The sequence below is a fragment of the Podarcis tiliguerta genome (assembly GCF_965153285.1).
Source record: "Podarcis tiliguerta genome assembly, chromosome: 12".
Classification (NCBI taxonomy): Eukaryota; Metazoa; Chordata; class Lepidosauria; order Squamata; family Lacertidae; genus Podarcis; species Podarcis tiliguerta.
Genome location: NC_139545.1, coordinates 23543566 through 23556646, shown reverse-complemented (window position 1 = coordinate 23556646; position 13081 = coordinate 23543566). Strand labels below are relative to the sequence as shown.

Genomic DNA, 13081 nt, shown 5'->3' with positions numbered 1-13081 from the left:
GAGGTTACGACCCCTGATTTGTGCAGGCCCAATAACATCAGGGTAGAAATGCAGAAGTTGTGAGGAAACAGTATTATTATGTGCAGCAGACGGAGGATGGATGAAGTGTTGCGTAGACGGATAGGGCAGCCACAAAGCCCTGAGATTAAATCAGCAAATCTCTAACACTAGTCAGGCCACTTCTGGAGCAGTTCCAGGTACCACACGTAAGTACTGTAGAAATCTAGTGATGCAACTCTACAATTCTATGATTCTACGAAAAACAAATCAAATAGCAATAGGTTCAGGGAAGCAAAATGGAAGGTGGTCAGGGGTAAGGAAAACAAGTCCTGTCAGAAAAGTTTGAAGGACCTGGGTTTGCTTAGCCTGGAGAAGAGAAGAGTGAGGAGCTGGGAGGGCATAATGCTACTCTTCAAGCACTGGAAGAGCTATCACACAGAAGGAAAAGATTTGCTTTTTGATGCATAAAAGGGCAGGACTAGATCTAATAGGCTTAATTTACATGAGTTTGCCTTTCATTGAGCACAAGGAGAAGCTTATTAGCAGTAAAAGTGATTCAACGATGGAACCAGTGCTTTTTTTTTTCCAGGGGGTACATAGTACCGGCACTGTTATTGTACTGAAGTTCTCACCCTGGGCCAGCAGGGGGATACTGTAGATAGTTATGCAAATAAGGGATCAAAAGTGACGTTCAGTGATTAAATAGTTTTAGAAAATTGTTACAGTTACGTTGTACTGGAGCTCTATATAAGCAGGCTGACTGAACCCTTCAGTTCAGTTCTGTTCTGGCCTGTGAATAAACAAGAGCTGTTTGAAGAATCGCTGTGTCGTCTGATATGTTCACCCACAACTTAACAGGCACCTCTTTTTGTTGTTGTTAAAAAGCGTGGCACTTACTCTAACAACTTCATGGTGAGTACCAACACCTATTTTTCTAGAAAAAAAACACTGAATGGAGCCATTTATGCAAGGGAAGGTGAGCTCTCCCTTCCTGGATGCCTTTAAGCAAAGATTTGATGACCATCTGTTGGGGATGTTGTAGGACCAGATGGGCCACAAGGCCCTCTCCAACTCTGCAATAAGAATTCTAGGTTGGGAGAAGCAAGCACACAAAGTCTAAAATATTCAGGCATGTGCACATGTACAATTCCATAAACTTTTGAGAAATCCTAATAACCTCACCCCAACATTGCAAGGATTAAAGAAAAAGAAGCTAGAATCAATGGAGATACATCAAGGCAAAGCAAGGATTTATTTGGGGAGGGGCAGGTTTTATTGGTGGGGCAGAATCAAGTTATCTGTGATGCAATTGGTTAGTTAGTTAAGTATTTTTTATTTTTTTACTTGATGGGGGGGGGATCTGTCTCCCCTGCACCCCCAGCTACATGCATGCTCTAGTAAAGGTAAAAGGTAAAGGACCCCTGGATGGTTAAGTCCTCGAATTTGACTATGGGGTGCAGTGCTCACCTCCGCTTTCAGGCCAAGAGAGCCGGCGTTTGTCCACAGACTGCTTTCTGGGTCATGTGGCCAGCAAGACTAAACCACTTCTGGCGCAACGGGACACCATGACGGAAACCAGAGCACACGGAAACTCTGTTTACCTTCCCGCTGCAGCGGTACCTATTTATCTACTCACACTGGTGTGCTTTCGAACTGCTAGGTTGGCAGGAGCTGGGACAGAGCAACGGGAGCTCACCCCATTGCGGGGATTCAAACCACCAACCTTCTGATCAGCAAGTCCAAGAGGCTCAGTGGTTTAGACCACAGCACCACCCTAACAATGCTCTAGTATGAATTGCAAGCAGTGGCCTCATACCTACTGGGAAAGCCAGGGGTAGAGAAACGAGACCAAATAAATATGTGGAACGGAAAGCAAGATAGCAGGAACATCTACCTGTGAGCCCTTGGAAAGGTCTTGTGCAAAATTGCAGTAGCTTTCCAAAGTATTCTGTGCAGAGGGAAATAACAAGTATTCTTGTTATTTGTGGTGGGAGGAGATGTGGGAAAGGGAAAAAGAGAACAAAGACATTATGTTTTTAAAATACACCTTTATATTATTGTGCTACTTGCAGAATTAACTGCCCTGAAAGTCTGGCAGGCACAGGAGAAGTGGAGCTACAAAACAACTTAAGTTAAACAAACACATTTTCTGCCCGCAGGCTCTTGAAAAGGTAAACTAAAACTAATTATAACATAGTTGTAATGACAGCTGTATGGACTTTTAACAGTGTAATCCTACACATTTCTATTAAGAAGCATGTGCCATCGTTTTCAAGACGGCTTTCTCCCATGCAAATATTTATTGGGCTGAAGCTGAAGTAACCTCCTTTGCAAAACAGAATGCTTACAGCTCAAGGTCTATCTAAAGCTGAAATAATATTTCTAGTATGGCAATTGTGAGAAGAAGAAAAAAGGATTGCCGTGTTTCATCGGAAAGCACAATGCATTCTGACAATAGAGAACAGAAAAGAGCTGTTGGCAAAAGGTCAGAGATGTTAATGGAGATGAGAGACAAGTTCCAGGAATTGGTGGTGGTTGTTTTGGTCTGATCAAGATTCAAAAGGATTAAGTTAGCAAAGACTGGAAACCTGGTCCTGCAAATTTAGCACACAGTATCAATGCATCAGAGTATGTGGATCAGAGTATATACATGGAGTATGTGGATCATGCATACCACTGCCCTCTACTGTGTGTAATCAAAATAGCAACGATTCTATTTATTAGAAACAGCCAACAACTGTATTTATTCAAACTAAAATTTGGGGATTATTTGTTTAACAGAATTTGCATACCACTTAATGTAAAAAAAAATATAATCCAAGTGTTTTACATAAAACAACCAAAAAGCAATCCAGCTCAATGTCAATGGGCAGGGAGTTCCACTGAGTAGGTGTTGCTGTTGTTGTTGTTTAGTCGTTTAGTCGTGTCCGACTCTTTGTGACCCCATGGACCAGAGCACGCCAGGCACTTCTGACTTCCACTGCCTCCCGCAGTTTGGTCAGACTCATGTTTGTAGCTTCGAGAACACTGTCCAACCATCTCGTCCTCTGTCGTCCCCTTCTTCTTGTGCCCTCAATCTTTCCCAACATCAGGGTCTTTTCCAGGGAGTCTTCTCTTCTCATGAGGTGGCCAAAGTATTGGAGCCTCAGCTTCAGGATCTGTCCTTCCAGTGAGCACTCAGGGCTAATTTCCTTAAGAATGGATACGTTTGATCTTCTTCTCCTCCAGCACCATAATTCAAAAGCATCAATTCTTCGGCGATCAGCCTTCTTAATGGTCCAGCTCTCACTTCCATACATCACTACTGGGAAAACCATGGCTTTAACTATGCGGACCTTTGTTGGCAAGGTGATGTCTCTGCTTTTTAAGATGCTGTCTAGGTTTGCCATCTCCTTTCTCCCAAGGAGCAGGCGTCTTTTAATTTCGTGACTGCTGTCACCATCTGCAGTGATCATGGAGCTCAAGAAAGTAAAATCTCTCACTGCCTCCATTTCTTCCCCTTCTATTTGCCAGGAGGTGATGGGCCCAGTGGCCATGATCTTGGTTTTTTTGATGTTGAGCTTCAGACCATATTTTGCACTCTCCTCTTTCACCCTCATTAAATGGTTCTTTAATTCCTCCTCACTTTCTGCCATCAAAGTTGTGTCATCTGCATATCTGAGATTGTTGATATTTCTTCCGGCAATCTTAATTCCGGCTAGGGATTCATCCAGCCCATCCTTTCGCATGATGAATTCTGCATATAAGTTAAATAAGCAGGGAGACAATATACAGCCTTGTCGTACTCCTTTCCCAATTTTGAACCAATCAGTTGTTCCATGTCCAGTTCTAACTGTAGCTTCTTGTCCCACATAGAGATTTCTCCATGTGTAGGTGTTACCATGCAAAAAAGGACTGATTTCGTACAAGTGCAGAACAACCATCACGTGCCACATGTAGAAGTTCTGGTTCTGCTGATCTCAGTGGGCAAATATACGTAAGGCAATATTTCTAGAAAACTGGTCCCAACCTGCTAAGGGCTTTATATACCAAAAGAATCATTCATCTATATGATTTTCTGCACCTGAACTAGCCTCTTGTTAAGACTGATTAATTGCTTAGACCGTCAAACAATATTTGTATTATTCACGCAGTTTCAAAAAAGAAACAACAAAACCACTCTCACAAATATTTTCAGGTTAAGTTACAACACAACATGATTAAAAGAGTACTATTATGGATTGAGTGTGAGTGTGTCTGTGTGTGTCTGTGTGTGTATCTCCACTATGGGTTAAGAAGTGTCTTGAGTGGAATGTGAAATTAAATCAGTGAAAATAATATATAAGGGTGAACATTGCCTCAAAATAACACAATGAGTCATCTCCACACTTCAAGCCAGGGTTCGCCAACATGGTGCCCACAAGCACTAGTTCACTTGCCAGTACCTCCTATTTAGCTCATGAAAAGTGAAAGTAAACAGCCCCTCATAAATCCAAAATGCTCAAGGGACTGTTTCCTCTTCTTGCTCAGTTTCCACTGTCTCAGACTGTCCAACACTGAGCATGTCCCCTTAAGCATGGCCATGTTTCATTAGGAGCAGATACCCATCTTCCATTCTGAATACAGAGGTGCAACGAGCTCATCTCTGTTAACAAACATGGCGGTGGCAAGAGGAGGTGCCATTCCTCTGCACTGATGAAGGGGCTGATTGGGGAGTGTGACACACATCTGCACAATGTGGCGGTCGTGCGTCTTTTTAGAAGTGGTGACCATTTTCTATTATGCTTCACACCCACACACACCATGTCAGCAGTTCCTCAAAATCCCAAAAGTGCCCACTGGCTCAGAAAGGTTGAGGACCCCTGCTATAAGGTGTAGGACTTACTGCCCATCCGATTTCTCATTAGACTTGTGGAATGTGATTCAGCTGACTCACTTCTAAAAACAGGACTGCAGCTGTGACCCGATAATTAATAAATGCGTATGTACACATTCATCTCTCTCTTTTATCACTCTCACTTCACCCAACGTTCTGTCCAAACCTGTCCAAACCACAACTTAACCTCTCATGTGCATTGAGCATGTTCAGAAGTACCCTTATGACTAACACAGGCCACAAAAGTACATTTTAAATAAAATCAACAAAAGCACTTGCTAGATCAGGGGTCAGCAAACTTTTTGAGCAGGGGGCCGGTCCACTGTCCCTCAGACCATGTGGGGGGCCAGACTATATTGGGGGGGAATGAATGAATTCCTATGCCCCACAAATAACCCAGAGATGCATTTTAAATAAAAGAGCACATTCTACTCATGTAAAAACACACTGATTCCCGGACTGTCTGTGGGCCGGATTTAGAAAGCAATTGGGCCGGATCCGGCCCCCGGGCCTTAGTTTGCCTCCCTTGACCTAACACAACAAACCGTTTCCCCCAAAATGTTGGACAAATGGAGAAATCATCCCAGGAAAACCACCCCAGCAAAACCTATGGAATAAAAATATACAGTACCTGCCGTCATGCCAGCATTTCTCACCAAGCATTCAAAACAAGCCGTTTCTTATCCTTTCTACCCCAAATTTGGCATGGACCATCCTCAAGACTAGCCCTCTTACGATGACCAGCTTCAGTTTGTTGAACCATTTTCTATCTACACAAAGCAGAATCCTCCTCCACCCACAATTTATCACTATAGTGGCATAATGCAATTCAGCCAACTCGCCCTGAACATAGGGTCATAACTGGCTTATACCTAATCTAATAAAATCCTGGATTTAAAGTACGGCATTTATTTTCAGCCCTGTTCCTTCCCCCCTACCCGCATCTTACAATGAATACAGGTCAACACGATACCAGGGCTTTATGGACTTGGGTTGTATTGGGAGACCTTAGTTGCTTTCAGTAGTCTATGCTCTGTTGTAGATTTCCTTAGTAGGCATCAAATCTCTCCAGAGAAAGGCACTACATTTTTTTTCTGATTAGTTGGCAAATGAATAATTGAAGAAGCAAATGGTTGAAATCACTTAAGATGCTTTTAGGCACCACGCTGCCAATATGGGACAAATTGACACAAGCCCTGATGTGGCTTCCCATGTGTATTGTAGTTCTCCCTTCTGTGGTGATCCTTCTTCCACTGTAATACATTGCACCGGTTTTTTGAAGACATTAACTTTTCCATGTGATTTTGATGAAAAACAGAGAAATTGGTTCTTTCTCTCTTTTTCCTTTATGCATTCCATTTCACCCAGAGGAAACATCCCCATTTTTTTTAATGGTTCTAGAGAGCACTTTAGAAATACAAGGACTTTTGCGATTCTCGGATTGGATTCGCACAGCCAGCACTGCAGTGAGAGAAAGTGAGTGAGCCAGGTAGGGGCAGAGAGCTGCGAGTGCGAGCGCCCCCCCCCAGATGTTGCGCCCGGTGTGGCCAGCCCCCCCTGCACCCCCCACGCTACGCCACTGCAAACAGGACAAGAATCTTTCAAGAACCAAAGCATCTGCTCATTTATAATTATATGCATAATAAACTTAATATGTGCCCAGTTCTAGCCTGCCTTCTCTACTTCTAGGCAACTTCTGCACCTGCACACCAGCTAAAGTATCACTCCTCAAAATCCTCTGTTCAGTTATGCTTGGACTACTGCAACGCGCTCTACGTGGGGCTGCTGTTGAAGGTGACCCGGAAACTACAACTAATCCAGAATGCGGCAGCAAGACTGGTGACTCAGAGTGGCCGCCGAGACCATATAATGCTGGTCCTGAAAGACCTACATTGGCTCCCAGTACATTTCTCAGCACAATTCAAAGTGTTGGTGCTGACTTTTAAAGCCCTAAAAGGCCTCGGCCCAGTACACCTGAAGGGGCATCTCCACCCCCATCATTCAGCCTGGACACTTGAGGTCCAGTGCTGAGGGCCTTCTGGTGGTTCCCTCCCTGAGAGAAGTGAGGTTACAGGGAACCAGGCAGAGGGCCTTCTCGGTAGTGGCGCCCGCCCTGTGGAATGCCCTCCCATCAGATGTCAAGGAAATAAACAACTACCTGACTTTTAGAAAACATCTGAAGGCAGCCTTGTTTAGGGAAGTTTTTAATGTTTGATGTTTTATCATGTTTTTCATATTCTGCTGGGAGCCACCCAGAGTGGCTCGGAAAACCCAGCGCCCAGCAAGATGGGCAGGGTATAAGTAATAAATTGTTGTTGTTGTTGTTGTTGTTGTTGTTAAGATCTGGTGGTTTCCCATAGTTGAAAACATCTCCTTGGACTTTTATCCATCAAGAATGTGATAGTCAGGCCAAATTCAAGCTGTTATCATTGTTATGGAAAGCCCTTAACAGCATGGGACCAGTTTACTAACCCCATATATGCTCACTCAACAACAGTGGTCAATGAAATTGGCATTTATTAAACAAACAAACAAACAAACAAACAAACAAACTGCCCTATACCTGGAGGTCTCAGGGAGGTTCACAAAACAAGATCAACGTATAAAACCACAATATAGATATATATAATCAAAATAAAAACAGCAACCCAGTAACACCTGCCCCCCCCCCAAAGGAACAACATTTTAAAAGGGAATAGGATGTCAATCAAATCAACCAAAGGCCTGTTTAAAAAGGAATGCTTTTGCTTGGTACCTAAAGGTGCATAATGAAGGCACCAGGTGAACATCTCTGGGAAGAGCATTCCACAGATGGGGAGCCACTGCAGAGAAGGCCCTTTCTCGTGTTGCCACCTTCCAGACCTCATGAGGAGGCAGCACATGAAGAAGAGCCTCTGAAGATGATCTCAGAATCTGGGTAGGTTCATATGGAAAGAGGCGGTCTTTGACGTATTGCGATCCTGAGCCGTTTAAGGCTTTATGGGTCAAAACAAGCACTTTGAATTGGGCCCGGAAACTAACTGGTAGCCAGTGCAGTTGGACCAGGATCGGTGTCATATGCTCAAACCATCTTGCTCCAGTGAGCAACCTGGCCGCTGAATTCTGCACTTTTACAAGTGCCACATAATGTTTGTTCAATGAGCCAATTTTTTAATGTGGCAACTCCTAGACCCTGGAACTCCCTGCCCATTGACAGGCAGCAGGGGCAGACTTTGGTCTTTCAAATTATCAGTGGGCAACCTGTGTAAGGCCAAAATTTGGCACACACACCCAACTTCTGTTCTGCTCAATTTTCTGCGTCATAGTTGTGATGCCCTGCATGTAAATCACTTTCAGGTGCCTCATAGGAAGTGATTCATAAAAAAAGATGTGACAGCATCACATTAGTTAGGCCTTAATATGAACTCTCTCTCAGTCTCATGCCTGATAGGCAAGGATGCACCAGATCTAAGCTTACAATATGTTGAGGAGAACCTGATGCTGCAATCAGATGTTTGCTCCCCAAACATTATGATGCCAAGTTACACTGAGCAAAGCCATAGTTTTCACAAGAAGCCATAGTTTTCCCAAGAAGATTGATCATGAAAGATAACCTTTGACTTAATCCTGAGAGAAGCCTAAGGTTGTAATTATGAGCAGTGGATGAATTCTACCATGATGAGAGGATGCCATGATAGAGTGGAATTTAAAACAGAACAATTCAAACTGAATTGGAGGCAAACTCAGCCCTCCAGATGTTTTGGGACTACAACTCCCATCATCCCTGACCACTGGTCCAGTTAGCTAGGGAAGATGGGAGCTGTAGTCCCAAAACATCTGGAGGGCCAAGTGTGCCTATGTCTGCTGTAATGCGTAAGAGGATGACTTCTCAAAAGTAAAACATGGTAGCAATGCGGGAGATGCAAGAGGTTGAAGTCAGAATAAAGTTGGCTTCTCCTTGCTGCTAATCTGGTAGGGGAAGCAAACATATATTCTGGCAAGGGCAACCCTAACCGATGGATGCTTGCATTCCTAACTCAACAATTCATTGCTAGATGAATTATGAATTCTCCAACTCAGGGTCATTGACTTGTGGGAGGGACACATCGTTTCTTTGAAGAAGTTCTCACTTTGCTACAGCAAAGCAATCAGATTTTCTCTTAAGGGCCTATGGCCTGAAAATAATTATAAGCCTACCCAAATGTATTCTGTTGATAATACAGGAAGCATGAGTATTCACTGGGTATCACATGAATGGCACTGATTCAACTTGCTGGCCATTTTTGAGTCAAATTTTATTGTATAGTAAAACATATAGCCTTACAATGGATCATAGACAGCCAGACAGATTCACAATAGCAATACATCAATATAACACATTAGATTATTGGCAACTCCTATGCTGCCCCGGGAATGCGCACCAAATCACTGCATTAAAGGTGTGACATTTATGCACTGGACTGTAAAAGGGTGAGGGAGTGAAAGAAAACCAGTGGAGGTGGCAAAAAGCAGCAGTAGAAATTTCAGGAGGAGATGTAGGCTGGTACCAGTGTCTAGCAGCCCCCCTGCCAGGTCATAGGCCTTAACCAGTGTCAAATGGTGCTGGTTTCTGATATCATGTGAATACCACCAACTCTGAAACAAAATGTAACATGTAATAACTACTATAGCTGTGTTGGGAATGTTACACATTGCTGTAGGCCTTAAACTTATGCTATTCCCAACTGCTTATAGAGGAAAATCTTCTGAAATCAATAGTGCTTCTCCATGATTGCATTCTGGCTTAGAGCAATGCCTCTCCTGGCTTGTATCCTTCTCTTTCCAGCGGGCTTATGCCAGTGACACATTTAGAAAGGGTTTTGTACTTTTAAAAATCAAGAATGAATGGCTTCCTAAAGACTTTTCACTTCATCCTCCCCCTGCCCCACTCCAAGTTAGGACTTTCCAGGAGCCATAAAACAGAACAGCATGTTCACCTCTCCCATTACAGAACAGCATGATGTGCCACTTAGTTACATTTTTACTCAACCACCACAGTCCAGACAATCAAAATATGCACACAGAGAAAGGCAAGGGCTTTTAGGCTCACAGTTCCAGCTCTCTTACTACCAACACTTTATCATCGCACTTGTGTCACTTTTTTATTTTTTTTAAATTAAATTGGTTTGCATACTCAGTCTGGATTAATGCATCTTCAGGACAAAGGCAGTATCCTGATCAGTCTGTTTTTACCCCACCTCAAATGAACTGTCAACTACTATCACCCAGTGCAGGCAATTTAGCTATAGGCAATAGTCACGATAGCCTGAGCACCTGAGTCTTTCGCTTACATTTCTGCAAGGGTTATAAAAAATGCAACCTTCTTGCAGGGGTGCCAACTTGAAAGAAATATTGGGGGGACCAGGTGAGCTCCATCCCGCATAATCAACCACACAATGCGGCACATGGACACCATTTGAATGGCAATGCCCATCAACTGGGGGGAGGCAACTCCCTCAAAGATTTTATTGGTGGGGCCAAAGGGACTTCTGCCCCTAGGAGTTTGGGCTCTTATGCCTTCTTGCAAGAAAATCATACTTCCACATTCTTGTTTCATTCACCTGCTGCTGCCATTTACTCCTTGGCTCTCATCTGATTGCTCTCTGACACTCTGAGATTTCCTACTGATCATGTTTAAGCCGTGTGTGAAACGTGGCCTGGAAAAACCAAAACCAAAGGGAAAGAAAGCAAGCCCAGACCCCAAACGCCCTTTGCAAGGTAAGAGCATTTTGTTCTCCTATCATCCTCCTAGTCAGCGTCCCGTCCTTCCCTGATTCCTTCTGAAGCCAGCCTTGGCACAGGGAGACCCGGCTGCCGCGGGACTTGTTGAAAGCACTTGTTCGACTCTCCAGGCAGGGAGGGGAAGCGAAATCCTACAGGTGACGGCGGCCTCGGATCCCAAGGCTGACCTGGCCGCGCCGCCACGCGCGATCTCCAGGAGAGGTCCTTGGCGGAGAGGCCCAGCTCGGCTCCCAGTGGAAGCAGCCGGGGAAAAGGGGCGAGGCTCCGCCCGGGCGACGGGGGCTCCTCCCCGCCCGGCGCCCCCTTGACGCAACCACGCCAGCCGGCAAGTCCCCCGGCGGAGACCTCGTCCCTTCCCCTGCGGCAGCCACTTGACCTCCTTCACCAGCAACCCTTCCCCGCTGCCGGGGCCCTGCACGCCCTGTCCGTCCCTCCGGCCTGCCTGCCTGCCTGCGTGACGCGCCGCCTCCGCCGCGAGGCGCCTCGGGTGCAGTGAGCGAGGCCGGCCCGGGGTTGGCCCGCCAGAGAGGCAGGGCGAGAAAGCCAGCGAGCGAGCAGCCCGCGCGCGCGCGCCATCCTCCTCCTCGCCTCCACACCTAGCAACAGCGCTGACAGGACGCAGCAGCCGCCGCCGCTGCAGCGGGAGGAGGAGGAAGCGGAATGGCCGCCTCGCCGGCGGCGGCGGCGGCAGCGGCGGCTTCTCCCTCCCTCCCTCCCTCCCCACACAGCCCTGACAGCCAGAGCCGGGGCGGAAGCAGCAGGCGGCGTGCTGGACTCGTCCTCCTCCTCCTCCTCCTCCCTCCGGGTCTCTCGGCGCGCCGCGGCTGCCAAGGCAAACTCCGGCGCCTTTGCAACAGCCCCGGGGCTGCACGCGCCACGCCAGCCACCCGGCGGCCGAGTACCTCAGGCACCCAACTCGCCAAGCAGCCGCCGCCCCTCCCCGCACAACACACCCACCCTCGTGCCTGCCGCCCCTCGCCCGCCGCCCCTGCCCTCCCATTCATCCCCGGCGGCAGCCTCGCCCGCCAGTCCCCCAGACGCTTCACCCCACACCCCCGACGCCCCTCCCTCCTTCCCCGCTCGGCACTCCGAGCCGCTCCCGCCCACCCGCCGTTCTAGCGTGGTTGGGGGTCTCTGCCCGCCGCCGCCGCCCCCCTCCCCCGCCCCACGCCCACGCGCCTGCCGGGGTGGGTAGTTTGGGGGGGGGAGCCCGACCCTCTCGCTCACCCACCGATATGGTTGTCCTCGATGTGCTCGATGAGCTCGGCCAGGGTTGGGAAGGGCAGCCCGCAGCCCCCGAAGCGGCAGGTATTGGAGAAGAAGGAGGCGGCGGCGATGCCTGTCATGGTGTTACATGGAGGTTTTCGCCCCTCTCCGCCCTGCGGTGCCTACTCTGCCAGGGCCGCCGCCGGCGGGAAAGGGAGAAACCGGACAGAGAGGAGAGGAGATGGGGAGAGAGCGAGAGAGAGAGGGAGGGAGAGAGGGAGGCTGGGGGTTGGGACGAGGAGGAGGTGGCGGCAGCGGCTGCAGCGTCGGGAGCGGCGGAGGGGAGGGACGGGCTGCTGGGTGGGGGGAGATGAGGCAGGCGCAGCTGGGAGGAGGGACCATTGCCGCACTGGAACAGCTGGGCAACCCCTGCCGTCGCCGCCTGACTCCGCAGCGGGAGCCAGAGACCCAGGCCACGCTCGGCGGAGGCGGGCAACCCACACGACTCCTCGGCTCTGCCTGGGGAACCGGAGCGGCGGCGGCGGCGAGGGGGGGGGGCGCGCTGCACAACAGTTGGGGGTGTGTCTTCTCCCCTCTCAACTTCGGAGGATCTACTACGGCAACTTCTGAACGCAGCACAGATACGGCGGCTTTGGGGGGGAGGGTGTTGCAAGGGGGTGGGAGAAACCTCGAAGCTGCCTTCTGAAAAATCTGAACCTCGATCGAGTTGGAGCCAAGCCTGGTTTACAGCTTATTGCTGGTGCCTCTTCTCCTAGGCCTGGACAACCGGCATCTTTAAAAATATAAATAATGGAATATATGCAACTTGCGATGTGTATGTGTGTACATGTATGAGCATAAGGGAACAGCGGTGCCAACTTGAATAAAATATTTTGGGGGGCAGGCAGGTAAGCCCTGTCCCCCGCATAATCAGATCACATGGTGTGGCGTATGCACACCATTTGAATGGTAGTCTTCGCCCATCTCGACTTTGGAGGATCTGATTCTTCTGTGGCATTGACTTTGTGGGGGTGGCCCCCTCAAATATTTTATGGGGGAGCATGAAGAGACCTCAGCCCATCAGAGTTGGCTCCTATGTAAGGGAACAGAAAGATGTAGCAAAGAGTCATGCTGGATTAGATCAGAGGCCCATTTAGACCAGCATCCTGTAGCTCCTTGTGGCAAGGCATATATCTATGGGAAGCCCACAAGCAGGACTTTCATCATCATCATCATCATCAGGCCCTTCATAGAACCATA

At 47.8% G+C, this 13081-nt stretch overlaps 1 protein-coding gene across 1 annotated transcript in view; it reads right to left on the bottom strand.

Moving 5' to 3' along the window:
• JAZF1 (JAZF zinc finger 1) overlaps positions 1-12337 on the bottom strand; it is a 130199-nt gene extending 117862 nt beyond the window's left edge. Inside the window, exon 1 of the mRNA XM_083405201.1 lies at positions 11847-12337. Within this exon, the coding sequence (XP_083261327.1) occupies positions 11847-11961 (115 nt within the window). The 5' untranslated portion in view covers positions 11962-12337. The remainder of the gene's footprint in view (positions 1-11846) is intronic.
• Positions 12338-13081: the final 744 nt, after the last annotated feature.